Source organism: Oryx dammah, unplaced genomic scaffold (assembly GCF_014754425.2).
Source record: "Oryx dammah isolate SB20612 unplaced genomic scaffold, SCBI_Odam_1.1 HiC_scaffold_16, whole genome shotgun sequence".
NCBI classification, from domain to species: domain Eukaryota; kingdom Metazoa; phylum Chordata; class Mammalia; order Artiodactyla; family Bovidae; genus Oryx; species Oryx dammah.
The window spans coordinates 60,775,182-60,793,387 of NW_024070200.1; the positions used below are offsets into that span (position 1 = coordinate 60,775,182).

The 18,206-nt window shown below is 44.7% G+C and overlaps 1 protein-coding gene across 6 annotated transcripts in view; it reads left to right on the plus strand.

Annotated features, from left to right (window-relative positions):
• The first annotated feature begins 3,369 nt into the window (after positions 1-3,369).
• PGPEP1L (pyroglutamyl-peptidase I like) overlaps positions 3,370-18,206 on the plus strand; it is a 69,392-nt gene continuing 54,555 nt past the window's right edge. Inside the window, exons 1-2 of one of the 6 annotated variants that reach the window (XM_040257003.1) lie at positions 3,370-3,711; positions 10,009-10,061. In XM_040257003.1, the coding sequence (XP_040112937.1) occupies positions 3,678-3,711; positions 10,009-10,061 (87 nt within the window). In that variant the 5' untranslated portion in view covers positions 3,370-3,677. The remainder of the gene's footprint in view (positions 3,712-10,008; positions 10,062-18,206) is intronic. The other 5 variants (XM_040257002.1, XM_040257006.1, XM_040257007.1 and 2 more) reach the window with 5 other exon arrangements.

The window sequence follows — 18,206 nt, forward strand, 5'->3', positions numbered from 1 at the left end:
TGGCTATCAGTTCTGGTAAAGCATCTGCCTGCAATGCAGGAGACCCTGGTTCGATCCCTGGGTTGGGAAGATCTTCTGGAGAAGGAAACGGCAACCCACTCCAGTACTCTTGCCTGGAGAATCCCATGGACGGAGGAGCCTGGTAGGCTACTGTCCATGGGGTCACAAAGAGTTGGACATGACTGAGTGACTTCACTTTCACTTTTCACTTTCTTTCTAATGTATTGTGGAAGAATAAGGCTTCCCTGGTGGCTCAGATGGTAAAGCGATGGTAGAGTAAGTAGCTGATTTGGAAGCAGTGATGTTTGACAGAGGAGAGTTATTTATTATTAAATTATCATCATTATTATTATCTTAACCACCAGTGCTTCTTGCTGATTTATTTTCTTCACCTCTTAAGAGGAATTTGACCAGTTTGATTGCATCTCATTTATGTCAAGTGTACAAAATATGTTGTGAGAGTTGTCTGTGTCAGAGACAATAAACAAACCTTTTAAATCCTTCTTGCTTAAGCAGGAAGTCACAACTTGACAATAAGAAAATTAAAACAAACCTCAGAGCATTGTATGTTTGGTTCAAAATGAGAAGTATTTTAGGTCTTGGGATAGTGTCATCTTGGCAAACCTGTGTGTCCTCCCTGGTGAGAACACCTGCATATTGCTGCTTGCTTTCTGGTTTACTGAGAGAGGGTCACACCTTGTTCTCTTAATCCCAGAGTCAAATATGATTACAAGGATTTTCCTCTCGGGAATCTAACTTGTAAGGAAGATCACTGTGCTTTTTGTTAAACAAGACAGCTCTCTTTAGTTGCCTTATTCATTCTCAGGCTTACTATATTTCATCGTTCGAAAGATTGTGTTTGACATTGGTGACTGTTAGGGACCATTTGTTTTATAGTGAAAAAAGTGCAGATGTCAGACCTTAAATCCATACTTCTCTGAATTGTTCTCATTTTTGAGAGTCAGAATGTGTGTGTGTTTTTCTCCTGAAGGAGGATGAATACAACCAGACATGTCACTGTGGCTAAGTCAAAATGTATTTCTCTCATTTTCTTGTTTATTGATTATAAAATTAGAGAAAATGTTAGGATATAAGAAAATAAGTGAATTATAGGAAAGTGAAAATTCCAGGACACATTTCAGTTGCAGTTAAAATAGGAATGGTTCATGTCAAATCCTGGAAAATAAAAATTGCAGCCTCATTATCAGAAAAGTAGAGAAAAGTAGCATGGTGTTAAAAATGGGCAGTCTTAACAGCTAAGGAGTCTATTTTGAGGCAGGATGAGTTGATATTAGTAAACACAAGTTAGATACCCAGACCTCGTTAGTTGTGTTGATATCAGAGTTTGACCTTAGCAGTAATGAACTTTACAAATGTGGGCATTTTCAGTGATTTAATCTCTTCGTTTATAAGTGATGGACAAACCCTTCTGATAGAAGGACTAGTTGAGTGACATGAACTAGGGGATGGGTTTATCAGAGGTGGGGGTGGGAGGTGGGGAGGTAGAGAAAACATCAACAGTGAGAATATGAGAAATTGGTTATTACTTTAAACTTGGATTTTAGTATTATCTGTGTTAATCTCAGAATAAGGTGACATGCAAAGCCCTCTGTATTTCCTGCAAAACAAGGTCGCCCTAGCTTCCCAGAGCAGGCAGGGAAAGGCCACTGGGGGCAAATGCCTCTTCCCACCTGTTGTCTGCTGTAAATAAGCCTGCAGCCCACACCAGGGGCCAATTAAAAGGAACGTCCCATCAGTTCAGTGACCCAGGAAGGCAGCAGGTGGAGTCTAGTTTGTTGGAGTGATCCCAATTAAGTAGGGGTGGAGGTGTACTTTTTTTTAAATCAGGGGACCAATTAAGATGAAACCTCAAAGTCACACCCTCTATTAGGGAATATTCTGAACTTGGGGAAGCAGTGTGATGCTGGGGGACATGGTGTTTTACTGGCTTCCCCTGGATGGAGACTGTGATGGCCTCACTCAGATGTGGAAAAAGAATTATGGTTTCTTTGTTCTTTTTTTTTTTTTGGCTACACACAGCATGTAAAATCTTATTCCCCAACCAGGACTGAACCTGTGCCCCTTACATTGGAAGGGCAGAGTCTTAACCACTGGGCCTCCAGGGAAGTCCTAGAATTATGGGTTTTGTATCTCTTGTTAGAAAGCTTTTGTTAAAAAAAATAATAAGTATTTTTAATTTTAAAAAAGTTTTTTTTTAAGTAGTTTATTCTGAAAGGTCAAGAAGTTTCATGTTTCGTGACATGGCTTCTTCAATAGAGGAATTAGCCCCAAGTGTTAGATCTTTTGGTTGAATGAATGAATGAATGAATGAAGTCGCTCAGTTGTGTCTGACTCTTTGGGACCCCAAGGATTGTAGCCTACCAGGCTTCTCTGTCCATGGGATTCTGCAGGCAAGAGTACTGGAGTGGGTTGCCTTTTCCTTTTCCAGGGGAATCTTCCCGACCCAGGGATCGAACCCGGGTCTCCCGCATTCCAGGCAGACGCTTTAACCGCTGAGGTTGCTGCTGCTGCAGCTAAGTCGCTTCAGTCGTGTCCGACTCTATGCGACCCCATAGACGGCAGCCCACCAGGCTCCTCTGTCCCTGGGATTCTCCAGGCAAGAACACTGGAGTGGGTTGCCATTTCCTTCTCCATGCATGAAAGTGAAAAGTGAAAGTGAAGTCACTGAGTCGTGTCCAACTCTCAGCGACCCCATGGACTGCAGCCCACCAGGCTCCTCCGTCCATGGGATTTTCCAGGCAAGAGTACTGGAGTGGGGTGCCATTGCCTTCTCCAACCGCTGAGGTTACTCGGACCCAATTTAGGAGGAGTGGGGACTGTCTCTAGAACCAGGAGGCAAGCCCACACATTTCGCCGGGCATGTAGCTAGTCCGGTGCGCTACTGGGCGCTGATCGCAGTCGGAATGGGGGGTGGTGAGACCCCAGCCAGGGAAGCCGGCGCAGACTTTCCAGCTAAGTGAGCCTCTGCCCCCAGGGCTGTGGGAGGGCTGGCGACAGTGCTCGGCGCTCTCTACCCAGGAAACAGTGCTGTGACCGTTCCCTTTTTGCAGAAATGAGAAAAGGGTGGGGAGAGATTAACTGGCCTGAGGACCCACAGCTTATAGATGGCAGGTGCTTTCAACCATCACTTTTAACCATAAGCTTCATCTGTGGTTTTGGCTTGTTTCTTTTTCCGTTTTTTTCTCACATATTCTGGAGAATGTTTCAAGAGTTACCACATTTAATCAAGCCATGGTCTAAACAAACACCTTGTAAGTGTCCCCAACACCATGACTTGCTGGGGCTAACGGGTGGCAGCAGCTTTTAGCTCCCGCCCAATCCCAGTCCCAGGCAAACTGGGACAGCTGGTCGCCAGACTCGCGTCTGAACACAGCAACCAACAAAGCGACCCAGAGCCAGGTGGCTGGAAAGACCGTGGTGCCGCTCTGACACTCTGCCTTCCTGTTGCTGCAGGCCCCGCGCGCCCGGAGCCGGCTGTGTCTGCTTTCAACAGGCATTGTTTACGCCCTCCTCCCACCCCTAGAGCCTTCAGCCTTTCAGGGGCCCCCAAACGCTGCAGGGTGGTCGGTCCCCATCCATCCAAGCCAGAGGCCAACAGCCCCGGGGCCGGCCTCTGACCCGCGCAGGCGCACAAGCGCGCTCCCCACTCTGCTTCCATGGATTCCAGGTCCAGCTGCGTGGTGGTGACCGGTAAGGCGACTTTCCTGCTTTCCACTTGCTGCTGCCTTTAGCCTGACCGTGGAATGCGCACTTGCCTGATCCTAATCATAAATAGTTCCCTCGTGGGGGGCGCGGGGGAAGAGTGGCAACTGGTGGTGCCAATAATTCCAGATGACTTCCTGCTATGCTCTGTTAAAAACAACAACCAGGGGACGGAGAGGCTTTTCTGCTTCTGTCGTGTCATTCACTTCAAATAACCCTTGAGTGGCATACACAGTGGTGCCCACATGTGGCTTAGACCTTTGTCCTTCAGCCCACGGGGGTGGGGAAGTGGAGGCTGGGGCCCCTGTGGCATCTACTAGGGTGCAGCTGCTAATAGGCAAAAGGAAGGGGAGCAGGGAACCCAGAAAGAAGGGGGCCGTGACCACCCCAAGAGGGGCACTTAGCTCCCCCGCAAACTGGAGACTTTCCAGCCACTCAGGGAACTCTCAGCACCCTCTGAGAGCCACCAGTTAGACTTTGAACCCCAGAAGGAATGGTAGCCACCCACTCCTACCTTTTACCAGCACATTCGAAATCCACCCCAGACACCCCGAGGCATTGTCACAGCTGGTGCCTGGAGGGCTTGTTTTCTTCACACAGCTCTTTATTTTTAGTCAGTCACATTTGGCACATTTGAAGTTTTCTGAATTGTGTGGATGAAGGAGACAAGAGACAGGGTTCCTGTGTGTGGAGGAAATTGAACGTTACCTATCTGAATATTTTCAGACTATAATCAAACTCCTGTTAACCTTCGGAGAAAAAGAAAGTTCTTTCGAAAACCTTTTATCTCCCTTGTTCTCATTTGTGTTATTTTGGGTATTAGAGGTTGGTTCAAATTACCCTTGAATTCCTAAGGACATTATAACCTGATAAACGTGATACTTGTCACAAATGAAATCTGAATGCTGGAGCACCAGGGTCCTAGACTCACATCAACGGCCCCTGCCCCTGTCCTGTCCGCCTGAGATTTGCTGGCAAACTCTAGATTGTTTAATGGTACCTGATCATCAGTGGTGATTTGGGAATGCCCACTGGCTTCCAGAACGTGGCCTTCCTTTATTAAAAATGCTCTGAGCTGCCAGGGGCGGTCTTTTCATTTAATTGGATTTGCTTCACATGTAAATCTCGCCAAGACATTGGCACGTAGACAGATGGTGAGGGAACAAGAGCTCTGACAAACTGCCTCAAGACCAAGGCCTTCGGACTGGCACCACACAGCACCAGTGGGAGACAGAAAGCCTGCCTCCCTCCAAAGGGCTGCTCTTGATTCCAGGAGATTTCTCCAGCCACTTTTCACAAGTTCCACCCAAGGGCTTGCCAAGTGTAAAGTGTAAGCCTTGACCATGCAAAACAAAAGCTTCGACCTTCATTTGCTGAGTTGTTTTGCCTAATTTAAAACAGATAAGGGTTGATCTGAATACACTGATCTGAATGTGATTCTAAAGCAGCATGTGATTTGGCGGGGACTAAAAATGTCACTGCATTTTTAGTATTCCTACAGCCATCCCAGAAGGTACTTGGTTTCCCAGTGGTTTTTCCTTAATCTCAACATTTTCCTGTATTTTTTGCTTGGCAACTTCAGTCTTATCTATTCTATAGGATTCAGTCAAAGTCAGAAAACACTGCTAGATTTCCTGGGACATCCTGTCCCAAACTTTCCTCTTCCCTGAGAAAGTTTTACCCTTTGTGAGTGAAGTTGTGAGTGCTCTATACCCAGAGGTCCCCCAGCTTCAGAGGCACAGTCTTCTCCAGAACTGGCTTCTGCAGGGGTGGGGATAGGGGCGGGGTTCCAGAGGTTGGTAGTTAATCATAGCCCCTCCCCATCTCGGAATCATGATTTGAGAAATGCATCCCAGGAATTAGATTGCTAGAACTCAAAGCCTCACCTGGTAAAGCTGAGCTAGAGAATGCTACTTCTACCTGCAGCCCACCGCCCCCACCCTGCAGTGAGTCCCTCCTCAGTCATAGACCCATCTGCCAGCTGCTGACTTTCCCTACAGGGCCAGGCAGGAACCACTGAGCTCTGAACATGGGCCGCACTGCAGGAGAGATGAGGGGAGAGGCCCCAGGGGCCTGGCCCCTCCTCCTGGCACCATCCTAGGGGGGTGTGTGATGGTTAATTTCCTGGGTCAACCTGACTGGGCCACGGAGTGCCCAGACCCCTGGTTAAACATTCTTTCTGGATGTGTCTAAGAGGGTATTTCTGGAGGAGCTTAGCGTTTAAATCAGTGGGCTCAGGAAAGCAGTGCCCTCCCCAGTGTGGGTGGGCATCATCTAATCTATTAAGGGCCTGCATAGAATAAAAAGCCCAGGAAGGTTGAATTCCCTCTGTCTGAAGGCATGGACTGGTACATCAGTCTTCTCCTGCCCTCCAACGGGTGCTCCTGGTTCTCGGACCTTCTACATCAGACTGAAATTTGCTCCACTGGCTTTCCTGGGTCTACAGCTTGCAGATGGCAGACAGATCTGGGGAATTCTCAGTCTTCATAATCACGTGAGCCAATACCTTATAATAAATCCCCCCATATATATATATACACACACATATACATACATACCTGTACACGCCTCTCAGTTTCTGGAGAGAGAAATAGGGCCTGAAGTACAGGTGAAATCTCAACATGGAAAAGAAAGGGCCAAAAAAAAAAAAAGAAAAAGAAAAGAAAGGGCAGGACCCCTGACCGACAGGCTCAGTGCTCAAGTAGGGGGTTGGGGCTGAGAAATGGCGGCATCAAATGATCAGAGAGAATAGGGCAGACCAAGGATCTAGTTGGAGCCCATCCCATGCTACTGGGCGAGACAGTGAAAAAGGATTTAGCATTTGCTGAGCACCTACTAGATTCTGGAGCTAATACATGCCATACTCAGCATCGTTTAATCGGTCCCAGGAGGTACGTACCTGAACCACCATGAAGGTGAGCACTTGGCACCACTTCCTGTACTCCAGGCAGTATTGCAGATGTTCCTCTTTATTGATTTATTCACTCTATTAGATTAGTATGATTAATGCCCATTTTACAGATGAGAAAGCCAAGGCACTGAAGCTGAGTAACTTGCTCAATATCACCACACTGCCAAGTGGTGGGGCTGAGGTGAGATGCAACAGCAGAAGCCTGAACCCAGCAACTGAGGTCTCCAGCAACTCCTGGCTGTCGTCGGGCTGTGGCCTGAGCTTTGATGGGGCCACTGGATGGTGTGGATGCCATAAAAAGGAGCAGCAATCATAGTGAGAGGGTGAGAGAGTCTCTCCCCAGGCCAGCAGAAACCTTTCCTAAGCTAGTCCCAGAGGGAGCTTGCTGTCCTCTCCAAAGCAAAATTCTACTTAATTTCCTTTCATTAGAGATCATAATAAATTGCAGTTAAATGACGTAATCATACACAGTGTAGATAAGTGTTCCCAGTTCAAGGAACAAGCCCTTCTGCCCACAAGCCTCATCCCGCTCTCGCTACTTCCCCGTGTAAAGGCCTCCCCAGCCTCTTCCATGGGGCTTCCTCGCCCAGGCTCACTCCCTGCAACTCCTCTGCCTCTACCCCGGTTAAGTCCTTGCTCACCCCCACTTCCTCCTGGAGACTTCCCCAATCACCTCTACTCCAGCTGCTCTTTCCCCCTGTGAAGTAGTCTGATCCTAGTTGTTCAAAGCCTTGCTAGTCCAAGTGTGGTGAGGGCCAGTAGCCTTAGTACCCCCGGGGAGCTTGTTAGGAACTCAGAATCTCCAGCATCACCCTAGACCTGCCCAATCAGATTCTATATTTTAATAAGATATACATGCACATTAGCATTTGAGAAACTCTGGACCAAATCATACTTCTTTTTAAATTTTGAAATAATTATAGATTCACAGGAATTTGCAAAGAAATGTATAGAATGGTCCCCTAGAGCCAGACCCCTAATGTTAACATCTTCAGTATCAAAGCTAAGATACTGACCTTGGTATAACTCTGTGTGCATGTGTGTGTGCACACATGTGCACAGCTCTATGCAGTTTTATCCCATGCTTAGCTTCGTGTAACCACCAGCATCAAGATAAATAACAGAACCAAAATCACAAGGTTTCCTTGAATTATACCTTTAGAACCACACTCACCGTTTCCCCTGTCTCTGACTCCTGGTAACCACTATTCTGTTCTTCATCTACTGCTACTGCTGCTGCTAAGTCACTTCAGTTGTGTCCGACTCTGTGCGACCCCATAGACGGCAGCCCACCAGGCTCCCCTGTCCCTGAGATTCTCCAGGCAAGAACACTGGAGTGGCTTGCCATTTTCTTCTCCGATGCATGAAAGTGAAAAGTGAAAGTGAAGTCGCTCAGTCGTGTCTGACTCTTGGCGACCCCATGGACTGCAGCCCACCAGGCTCCTCCGTCCATGGGATTTTCCAGGCAAGAGTACTGGAGTGGGGTGTCATTGCCTTCTCCATCTCTATAATTAATTTTATAGATGTAAATTATGATTTACAAGTGTTATATAGGTAGAATCATACAATATGTATCATTTTGAGACTTTTTTTTTCATGTAGCATAATTCCCTTGAGCTTCATCCAAGTTGTGTATACCAATAATTCCTTCATTTTTAAAGCAGTTTTAGTAGCTTTATTGAGATGTAACTCACATGCTATACAATTTACTCGTGTAAAGCATACAGCTCAATGGCTTTTAGTGAAGTCACAGTTATGCACTTAACACCACAATCAGTTTTAGAACATTTTCATTACCCTGAAAAGATACTCGACCCCCTGATCCTCATCCCTACTCCCCCACTACACACACACACACACTCACTCACTCCCTCACTCCCTCACTCACTCTCAGTCTTTACAGGCGGCCGACGCGGACATCTCACGTAAATGGAGTGGTACGCTTTCGTAACTGGCCTCGGTCACTGAGCCTGATGTTTTCAAGGCTCGTCCATGCTGCCGTGTGGCCATAGCACTTCATTTACTTTTATTGACAGCTGATGTGCCATCGTATGGCTAATACCGGTTTTGTTTATTCATCATCAGCCGATGGACACCTGGGTTGCTTCCACTTTTGTATTTTCACTGCTCAGCAGTATTCTGTGATCTGGATGAACCAGCTTATTTAACCATTCACTCGTTGAAAGACATTGGGGTGATTTCTAGCTATGGGCTATTACAAATAAAGCTGCAGTGAACATCTGTGTACAAGTTTCTGTGTAAAAGTAAGGTTTTATTTCTCTGGGGTAAATATGCAGCAGAGAAAGTCCTTGGGAGTCCACTTTCAGTTTTAAAAGAACCTGTCAAACTATTTCCCAGTGGCCACACCATTTTACCTTCCCACCAACAATGTTTGTGTGACCTAGTTCCTATTCATCCTCGTCGGCTTTTGGTATTACAGTGTTTCTATCTTAGCCTCTCTGATAGAGATGTATTGACACCTCAGTGTGACTTTAACTTGCATTTCTCTGACGGCTAACGACGTTGAACAGCTTTCATGTGCTTATTTGCCACCTGAATATCCTCTTCAGGGAAATGTGTCTTCTTGTCTTTCCCCTTTTTCTAATTGGACTGTCTTTGAAAGTTGAGTTTAAAGAGTTCTTTATACATTCTGCATACAGTGCCTTTATCAGACGCGTGATTCGCAGCTGTCTACAGCGAGTCTTTTCATCCTGTCAGCAGGATCTTTTGCAGAGCAAAAGATTTTCATTTGGATGAGGTCCACGTTCTCAGTTTTTACTTTTGTGGATCATGCGCTTGGTATCAAGTCTAAGAACTCTTTGCCTAATACTCGGTCCCAAGATTTTCACCACTAAGCCCCCAAAAGTTTTATTATCTTACTATGTTTGAGTCCACGATCATGTGGAATTAATTTTTGTATACAGTGCAGGCTGAGGGATCCATTTTTTTGGGTGGGTATCCCATGTTTCCAGCCCTGTCTGTTGAAAGGCTATTCCATCTCCACTGAGTTGCTCTTGTATCTTTGATCGCAAACAACTGGGCGTCCTCACATGGGTGTGTTTCTGGGCTCTACACAGCATACATCTTAACTGGACATATGTGCACACACCTCTGGAGCCCTCCTACTTAGTGGTGGATCAGCTCCACGTTCCTTTTGGGCTCCCCCACAACACCTCACATAAGAGGACTTGGGGAAACACTCCCAGATTGGTAAGGTTGCAAGCCTCCACAGGAAAGGGGTGCATGGAGCCCCCACTGGTCCTTGATGGCCCCAGGAGCCACAAGAGGTCCCCAAGGAGGTGGGGGGAACAACGCAGAAGCAGACACCTCAGCCCAAGCCTGGCCTGAGCAAACCAGCCTGTCCTTGGTTCCAGGTTTCGGGCCCTTCCGGCAGCACTTGGTGAATTCCAGCTGGGAAGCGGTGAAGGTAAACTCCCTGCAAGCCCAGACCCAGGAACTCAGAGCCCAGCTGGTTCCTTCTGTGGTTCCGAGAAAACCCAGCTTATAGTCCCCTTGGTGACCAGATCCACATGGGAGGGGAGAGCACACACACTGGGTGCCCTGGGACATGGGCTAGGCTTCAGTACTTGGGTGTGACTCACCTGCTCCCAGGGGGCCCATCGAGCTCAGCAGTAAAAAAAACAGGCTAAAAGGATGCCCTGGGAGTGGCGGGGAGTGGCCCAGGCAGGCTCTGCTGCCCTGAGAACTGAAGATACCTTTTGGCTGCAGGGTCTCAGGAAAGTCACAGCCCCCAGCCTCAGTGTCATTCACGAAATGGGGGAATACTAGTGCTGACCTCAGGGTGGTTCTCAGGAATAAAAGAGGGAAGTGTGCTCAGCAAAGAAGCATGTAAGTCTATAAAGGTAACTTTATCAAGCATAGCACTTGGCGCATGGTAAGAGCTTAATACGTGGTTATTAGTATAAACAACATGGCTTAATTTTTAAGAAAGTAATCAGAAGAAAGTGCATCCTCGGACAGGATGTGAAGGGCGGTCTTGTCTGTAGAGCAGACCTTTCCTCCCTGAACCAATTGCTTCACTTGTACCCATCTCCATATGGTGTCACTTAGAGGCTCAGAGCATAGCCAGCTATTTATTCACACTTGACCATCAATTTCATGCCTCTGTTGGATCAAGCCAAAGGTGGAGTCTTGAGTCTATTCTCAGAGTTTTCCAGTCAAGCTGAAAATGTAGCAAAACCATTTGAATCATGCATTGTCAGCCACTGTAGCATTGATTTTCTAGCCTGTCTGCACAGATGCAGTCAAGGAAACTCTCCACTCTTGAGTTAGAACTTGGGCTTTTTTCAACCAGCAAAAAACCTCAGAGAACCCCAGGCTCACTGCCAAGCCTCACTGCTGCACATAACATGCCAGAAAGGCTAGGTCAGGGCTTTATGAGTTTCTGGGTGTTTGCAGCCAATTCCTCGAAAAACAAGACTTTTTCTGCTAAATCCCAAATGGGTCCTGAGCCCTTCTGTTTGCAGTCATGAGAATGGAAAAGAGCCAGGCTGCCAGGATTCACCTCCCTTTGGGCTCCAAAATCACTGCAGATGGTGACTGCAGCCATGAAATTAAAAGACGCTTACTCCTTGGAAGAAAAGTTATGACCAACCTAGATAGCATATTCAAAAGCAGAGACGTTACTTTGCCGACTAACGTCCGTCTAATCAAGGCTATGGTTTTTCCTGTGGTCATGTATGGATGTGAGAGTTGGACTGTGAAGAAGGCTGAGCGCCGAAGAATTGATGCTTTTGCACTGTGGTGTTGGAGAAGACTCTTGAGGGTCCCTTGGACTGCAAGGAGATCCAACCAGTCCATTCTGAAGGAGATCAACCCTGGGATTTCTTTGGAAGGAATGATGCTAAAGCTGAAACTCCAGTATTTTGGCCACCTCATGCAAAGAGTTGACTCATTGGAAAAGACTCTGATGCTGGGAAGGATTGGGGGCAGGAGGAGAAGGGGACGACAGAGGATGAGATGGCTGGATGGCATCACAGACTCGATGGACATGAGTCTGAGTGAACTCCGGGAGATGGTGATGAACAGGGAGGCCTGGTGTGCTGCGATTCATGGGGTCGCAAAGAGTCGGACACAACTGAGCGACTGAACTGTGCCAACAGTTGCAAGGAAAGTCACTCAACTTTTCTGTGCCTCAATTTTCTTATCTATAAAATGGAAAGGTTGTAATGACTATAGGAATTAATACATGTAAAGCCCTCAGAGCATGACAGAGTAACTACTAATGCTCCCAAATATCATTATTACTAAGAAGCTACTCTACAAGTCAGTTTTATCAGTTGTGGGCTAATGGAATCTGAGTTTGGAGATCCACACAGGAAATCGAATGAGGGTAGAGATTTTTTGGTACATTTAAGATTCACCAATAAAGCTGGAGAAGCAGGGCAGAAGGGCAGAAACAGAAGCAGGCTAGGGGTTTCCAGGAAGGGGAAGCACAATGGCAAACTAGGTGTTCTGAAGGGCCCTTCACTTGCAGATGAACTAGGTAAGAGAACTTGTGTGCCTTGCTGGGCACACAGTAGTAAAGGAAAGCTCTTGTACATATACATCATACCATCACACAGATATATCACACATACCCCAGGCTGCAGCCTATAGGAGTGAGTGGTCAGCACCCACAACACAAAAAAGGCAGGAAGGGTATGTGCCATTATCAGTATTGTCATTAGCAAAGGGGTTAGAATGAAACCAAAACTTTCTGTAAGCTGGACCCTTGAAGGGGCACCCAGATTCCCAACAAAGTATATGCAATTTCTCTTGACTTTTTAAAACCTCATATTTTCTACAAACAAGTAAGTTAGGGACTTCCCTAGAGGCTCAGTTGATAAAGAATCTTCCCTCAGTGAAGGAGACTCAGGTTTGATCCCTGGGTCAGGAAGATCCCCTGGAGAAGGAAATGGCAACCCACTCCAGTATTCTTGCCTGGGAAATCCCATAGACAGAGGAGCTTGGCAGGCTGCAGTCCACAGTCCATGGGGTCGCAAGAGTCAGACCCAACTTAGCAATTAAACCACCACTGCCGCCGCCACCCAAAATAAGCTCAGCATTTATTTCCAATCAAAGATCAGCAAATATGCAAAGAAACAAACTACCCTGAGTAAGAATGAGCAAAAGCAGATTTAGAACCTGAAGAATCAGGTTCTAGATCATTCTTCTAGATATTATCAGAAAATAGCATAATTGTATATGGAATGTTTGAAACAATAATGATAGAATCACAAAAAGCTAGCAAAAAGACTATCAGAAGATTAGGCAAATTGAAAAAGGGAGTAATAGAGCTTAAAAAAAAATTTTTAATACAACTGTAGAAGTGAAGAGTTTAACAGATGACTTAAAACACAGTTTCAAATTATGCTAAGTACAAGATGCCAGTCACAAAAAATATATAATATTTGTGAAATTATTATAATGAAAACAATAATAAATGGCTGATATGGGCTTCCCTGGTGGCTCAGATGTTAAAGAATCTACCTGTAGTGCAGGAGACCCGGATTCCATCCTTGGGTCGGGAAGATCCCCTGAAGAAGGTAATGGCTACCTACTCCAGTATTCTTACCTGAAAAATCCCATGGACAGAGGAATCTGGTGGGCCATGGGGTTGCAAAGAGTTGGACATGACTGAGTGACTAACACTGTCACTTTTACTTTTTCAAGCAAAAATAAAAGACTGAACTAAAAATAAAGGACTGAACTAAAATATAGGACAATGAAGGCATAGAAGTCAAGAGGAGTGATTGAGCCTTCTAAGGCCCATGCCTAGACAGGCATCCTGATGGCAAACCAAATTCAGACTTCGTCAGTTCCGTTCAGTTCAGTCGCTCAGTCGTGTCCGACTCTTTGCAACCCCATGAATCGCAGCACACCAGGCCTCCCTGTTCATCACCGTCTCCCGGAGTTCACTCAGACTCATGTCCATCGAGTCTGTGATGCCATCCAGCCATCTCATCCTCTGTCGTCCCCTTATCCTCCTGCCCCCAATCCCTCCCAACATCAGAGTCTTTTCCAATGAGTCAACTCTTCGCATGAGGTGGCCAAAGTACTGGAGCCTCAGCTTAGCATCATTCCTTCCAAAGAAATCCCAGGGTTGATCTCCTTCAGAATGGACTGGTTGGAGCTCCTTGCAGTCCAAGGGACCCTCAAGAGTCTTCTCCAACACCACAGTCCAAACGCATCAATTTTCGGCGCTCAGCCTTCTTCACAGTCCAACTCTCACATCCATACGTGACCACAGGAAAAACCATAGCCTTGACTAGATGGACCTTAGTCGGCAAAGTAATGTCTCTGCTTTTGAATATACTATCTAGGTTGGTCATAACTTTTCTTCCAAGGAGTAAGCGTCTTTTAATTTCATGGCTGCAGTCACCATCTGCAGTGATTCTGGAGCCCCCAAAAATAAAGTCTGACACTGTTTCTACTGTTTCCCCACCTATTTCCCATGAAGTGATGGGACCGGATGCCATGATCTTCGTTTTCTGAATGTTGAGCTTTAGGCCAACTTTTTCACTCTCCTCCTTCACTTTTATCAAGAGGCTTTTTAGTTCCTCTTCACTTTCTGCCATAAGGGTGTTGTCATCTGCATATCTGAGGTTATTGATATTTCTCCCGACAATCTTGATTCCAGCTTGTGTTTCTTCCAGTCCAGCATTGCTCATGATGTACTCTGCATAGAAGTTAAATAAGCAGGGTGACAATATACAGCCTTGACGTACTCCTTTTCCTATTTGGAACCAGTCTGTTGTTCCATGTCCAGTTCTAATTGTTGCTTCCTGACCTGCATACAGATTTCTCAAGAGGCAGGTTAGGTGGTCTGGTATTCCCATCTCTCTCAGAATTTTCCACAGTTTATTGTGATCCACAGTCAAAGGCTTTGGCATAGTCAATAAAGCAGAAATAGATGTTTTTCTGGAACTCTCTTGCTTTTTCCATGATCCAGCAGATGTTGGCAATTTGATCTCTGGTTCCTCTGCCTTTTCTAAAACCAGCTTGAACATGAAGGAGTTCACGGTTCACGTATTGCTGAAGCCTGGCTTGGAGAGTTTTGAGCATTACTTTGCTAGCCTGTGAGATGAGTGCAATTGTGCGGTAGTTTGAGCATTCTTTGGCATTGCCTTTCTTTGGGACTGGAATGAAAACTGACCTTTTCCAGTCCTGTGGCCACTGCTGAGTTTTCCAAATTTGCTAGCATATTGAGTGCAGCACTTTCACAGCATCATCTTTCAGGATTTGAAATAGCTCAACTTGAATTCCATCACCTCCACTAGCTTTGTTCATAGTGATGCTTTCTAAGGCCCACTTGACTTCACATTCCAGGATGTCTGGCTCTAGGTGAGTGATCACACCATCGTGATTATCTGGGTCGTGAAGATCTTTTTTGTACAGTTCTTCCATGTATTCTTGCCACCTCTCCTTAATATCTTCTGCTTCTGTTAGGTCCAGACCATTTCTGTCCTTTATCGAGCCCATCTTTGAGTTTTATATATATATATATATATATACAGTTGATTTACAATGTTGTCTTAGTTTCAGGTATACAGCAATATATTCAGTTATATATATACGTGTGTGTGTGTGTGTTATATACTCTTTTTCGGATTCTTTTCTATTATAATTATATTGAATATAGTTTCCTGTGCTGTATAGTAGGCTCTTATTTATCTATTTGTTAATCCCAAACTCCTAATTTATCCTTCCTCCTTTCCCCTTTAGTAACTATAAATTTTGTGTGTGTGTCTGTGCATTTTTTCTATTTTATAAATGAGTTCATTTGTATCACTTTTTAGATTCCACATAGAAGTGACAGCATATATTTGTCTTTCTCTGTCTGACTTCACGTAGTATGATAATCTCTAGTTCCATCCATGTTGCTGCAAATCAGTCCAGTTCAGTTGCTCAGTCGTGTCCAACTCTTTGTGATCCCATGACTGCAGCACGCCAGGCCTCCCTGTCCATCACCAGCTCCTGGAGCTTGCTCAGACTCATGTCCGTTGAGTTGGTGATGCCATCCAACCATCTCATCCTCTGTCATCCCCTTCTCCTCCTGCCTTCAATCTTTCCCAGCATCAGGGTCTTTTCCAGTGAATCAGTTCTTTGCATCAGGTGGTCAAAATATTGGAGTTTCAGCTTCAGCATCATTCCTTCCAATGAACACCCAGGACTGATCTCCTTTAGACGGACTGGTTGGACCTCCTTGCAGTCCAAGGGGCTCTCAAGAGTCTTCTCCAACACCGCAGTTCAAAGGCATCACTTCTTCGGCACTCAGCTTTCTTCACAGTCCAACTCTCACATCCATACATGGCTGCTGGAAAAACCATAGCCTTGACTAGACGGACCTTTGTTGGCAAAGTAATGTCTCTGCAAATGGCATTATTTAATTCTCTGTTATGGCTGAGTAATAGTCCATCGTGTATGTTTACCACGTCTTCTTACTATTCATCTGTTGATGGACACTTAGGTTCTTTCCATGTCTTGGTTATTATAAATAGTCCTGCTCTGAATGTTGGAGTGCACCTATCTTTTTAATTAAAGTTTCTGTCCCTTCCAGATATAAGCCCAGTAGTGGGGTTGCTGGATGATGTGTTAGCTCTGTTTTTACTTTTTAAAGGAACCTCCATATTGTTCTCCTAGTGGCTGCACCAGTTTACATTCCCACCGATACTGTAAGAGGCTTTCCATTTCTTCATACCCTCTCTAGCATTTATTATTTGCAGACTTTTTTATGATGAGCATTCTGACTGGTGTAAGGTGGTACTTCATTGTAGTTTTGACTTGCATTTCTCTAATAATTAACAATGTGGAGCATCTGTTCATGTACCTGTTGGCCCCAGCTGTATGTGTTCTTTGTAGAAATGTCTATTTAGGTCTTCTGCCCATTTCTTGCGGAGAAGGCAGTGTCACCCCACTCCAATACTCTTGCCTGGAAAATCCCATGGATGGCAGAGCCTGGTAGGCTGCAGTCCATGGGGTCGCTAAGAGTCAGACATGACTAAGCAACTTCCCTTTCACTTTTCACTTTCATGCATTGGAGAAGGAAATGGCAACCCACTCCAGTGTTCTTGCCTGGAGAGTCGCAGGGACGGAGGAGCCTGGTGGGCTTCCGTCTACGGGGTCACGCAGAGTCAGATACGACTGAAGCAACTTAGCAGCAGCAGCAGCCGCCCATTTCTTGATTGAGTTGTTTTTTCTTTTATATTGAACTGTTTGCATAATTTGGAAATTAATCCCTTGTTGGTTGCATCTCCCATTCTGTAGGCTGTCTTTTCATTTTGTTTATGATTTCCTTTGCTGTGCAAAAGCTTTTAAGTTTAGTCATTTTAAAATTTATTTTATTAACATTATGAGATGAATTCAAAAAGAAAATTGGTACAATTTATGTCAGCGTTTTCTGCTTATGTTTTCCTCTAGGAGTTTTATAGTATCTGATCTTACATTTAGGTCTTTAATCCATTTTCATTTTATTTTTGTACATGGCATTAGAGACTGTTCTAGTTTCCCTGTTTCAGATCTAATTTCCCACTGTCAGATCTTCCCATTGAAGAGATTGTCTTTTCTCCATTGTATATTCTTGCCTCCTTTGTCATAGATCGAGTGACCACAAGTACAGAGATTGTTTCTGGGATTTCTATCTTGTTCCCTTGATCAATGTGTCCGTTTTTGTGCCAATACCATACTGTTTTGATTACTGTATTTATAGTATAGTCTGAAGTAAGAATGTGTGATTACTCCAACTCCATTCTTCCTTCTCAAGATTATTTTGACTATTGAGGGTCTTTTGTGTTTTCATATGGATTTTTTTAAAAAATTGTTTTTGTTCTGGTTCGGTGAAAAATGCCCTTGGTAATTTGATAGGGATTGCATTGAATCTAGATTGCTTTAGGAAGAATGGTCATTTTAACAATATTGTATCTTTCAACTCAAGAACATGGCATATCTTTCCATCAAGTTGGGTCATCTTCAGTTTCTTTAATCACCATCTTATAGTTTTCTGAGTATAGGTCTTTTGCCGCCTTAGGTAGTTTTATTCCTAGGCATTTTATTCTTTTTGATGTGGTGGTAGATGGAATTGTTTTTAGCTTTTCACCATTGATTATGATGTTAGTTGTGGGTTTGTCATACATGACCTTTATTATGTTGAGGTATGCTCCCTCTCTGCCCATGCTCTAGAGAATTTTTATCATAAATGGATGTTGAATTTTATCAAAAGTGTATTCTGCATCTACTGAGATCATCATATGATTTTTATTCTTCAGTTTGTTAATGTGGAATATCACATTGTTTGATTTGCAGACATTGAAAAACCCTACCATATTTGGAATAAATTCATGTATATATATTTATAATTTGATAGGGTATGCATTGAATTGCATTGCATTGTATATGTGTATATACGGCAAAATTTCAAGAATAACTATGAAGAGTAGAAAAAATTGTGACTTTCAAGAGAACACAGAAACAAAACAGAATATGAAAAACAAATGAATAAAACTTTAATCAAAGGGGCCAGAAATCACCCATAGAAAATCTGCTGAATACTAATTATTATAGCTTGTCCCAA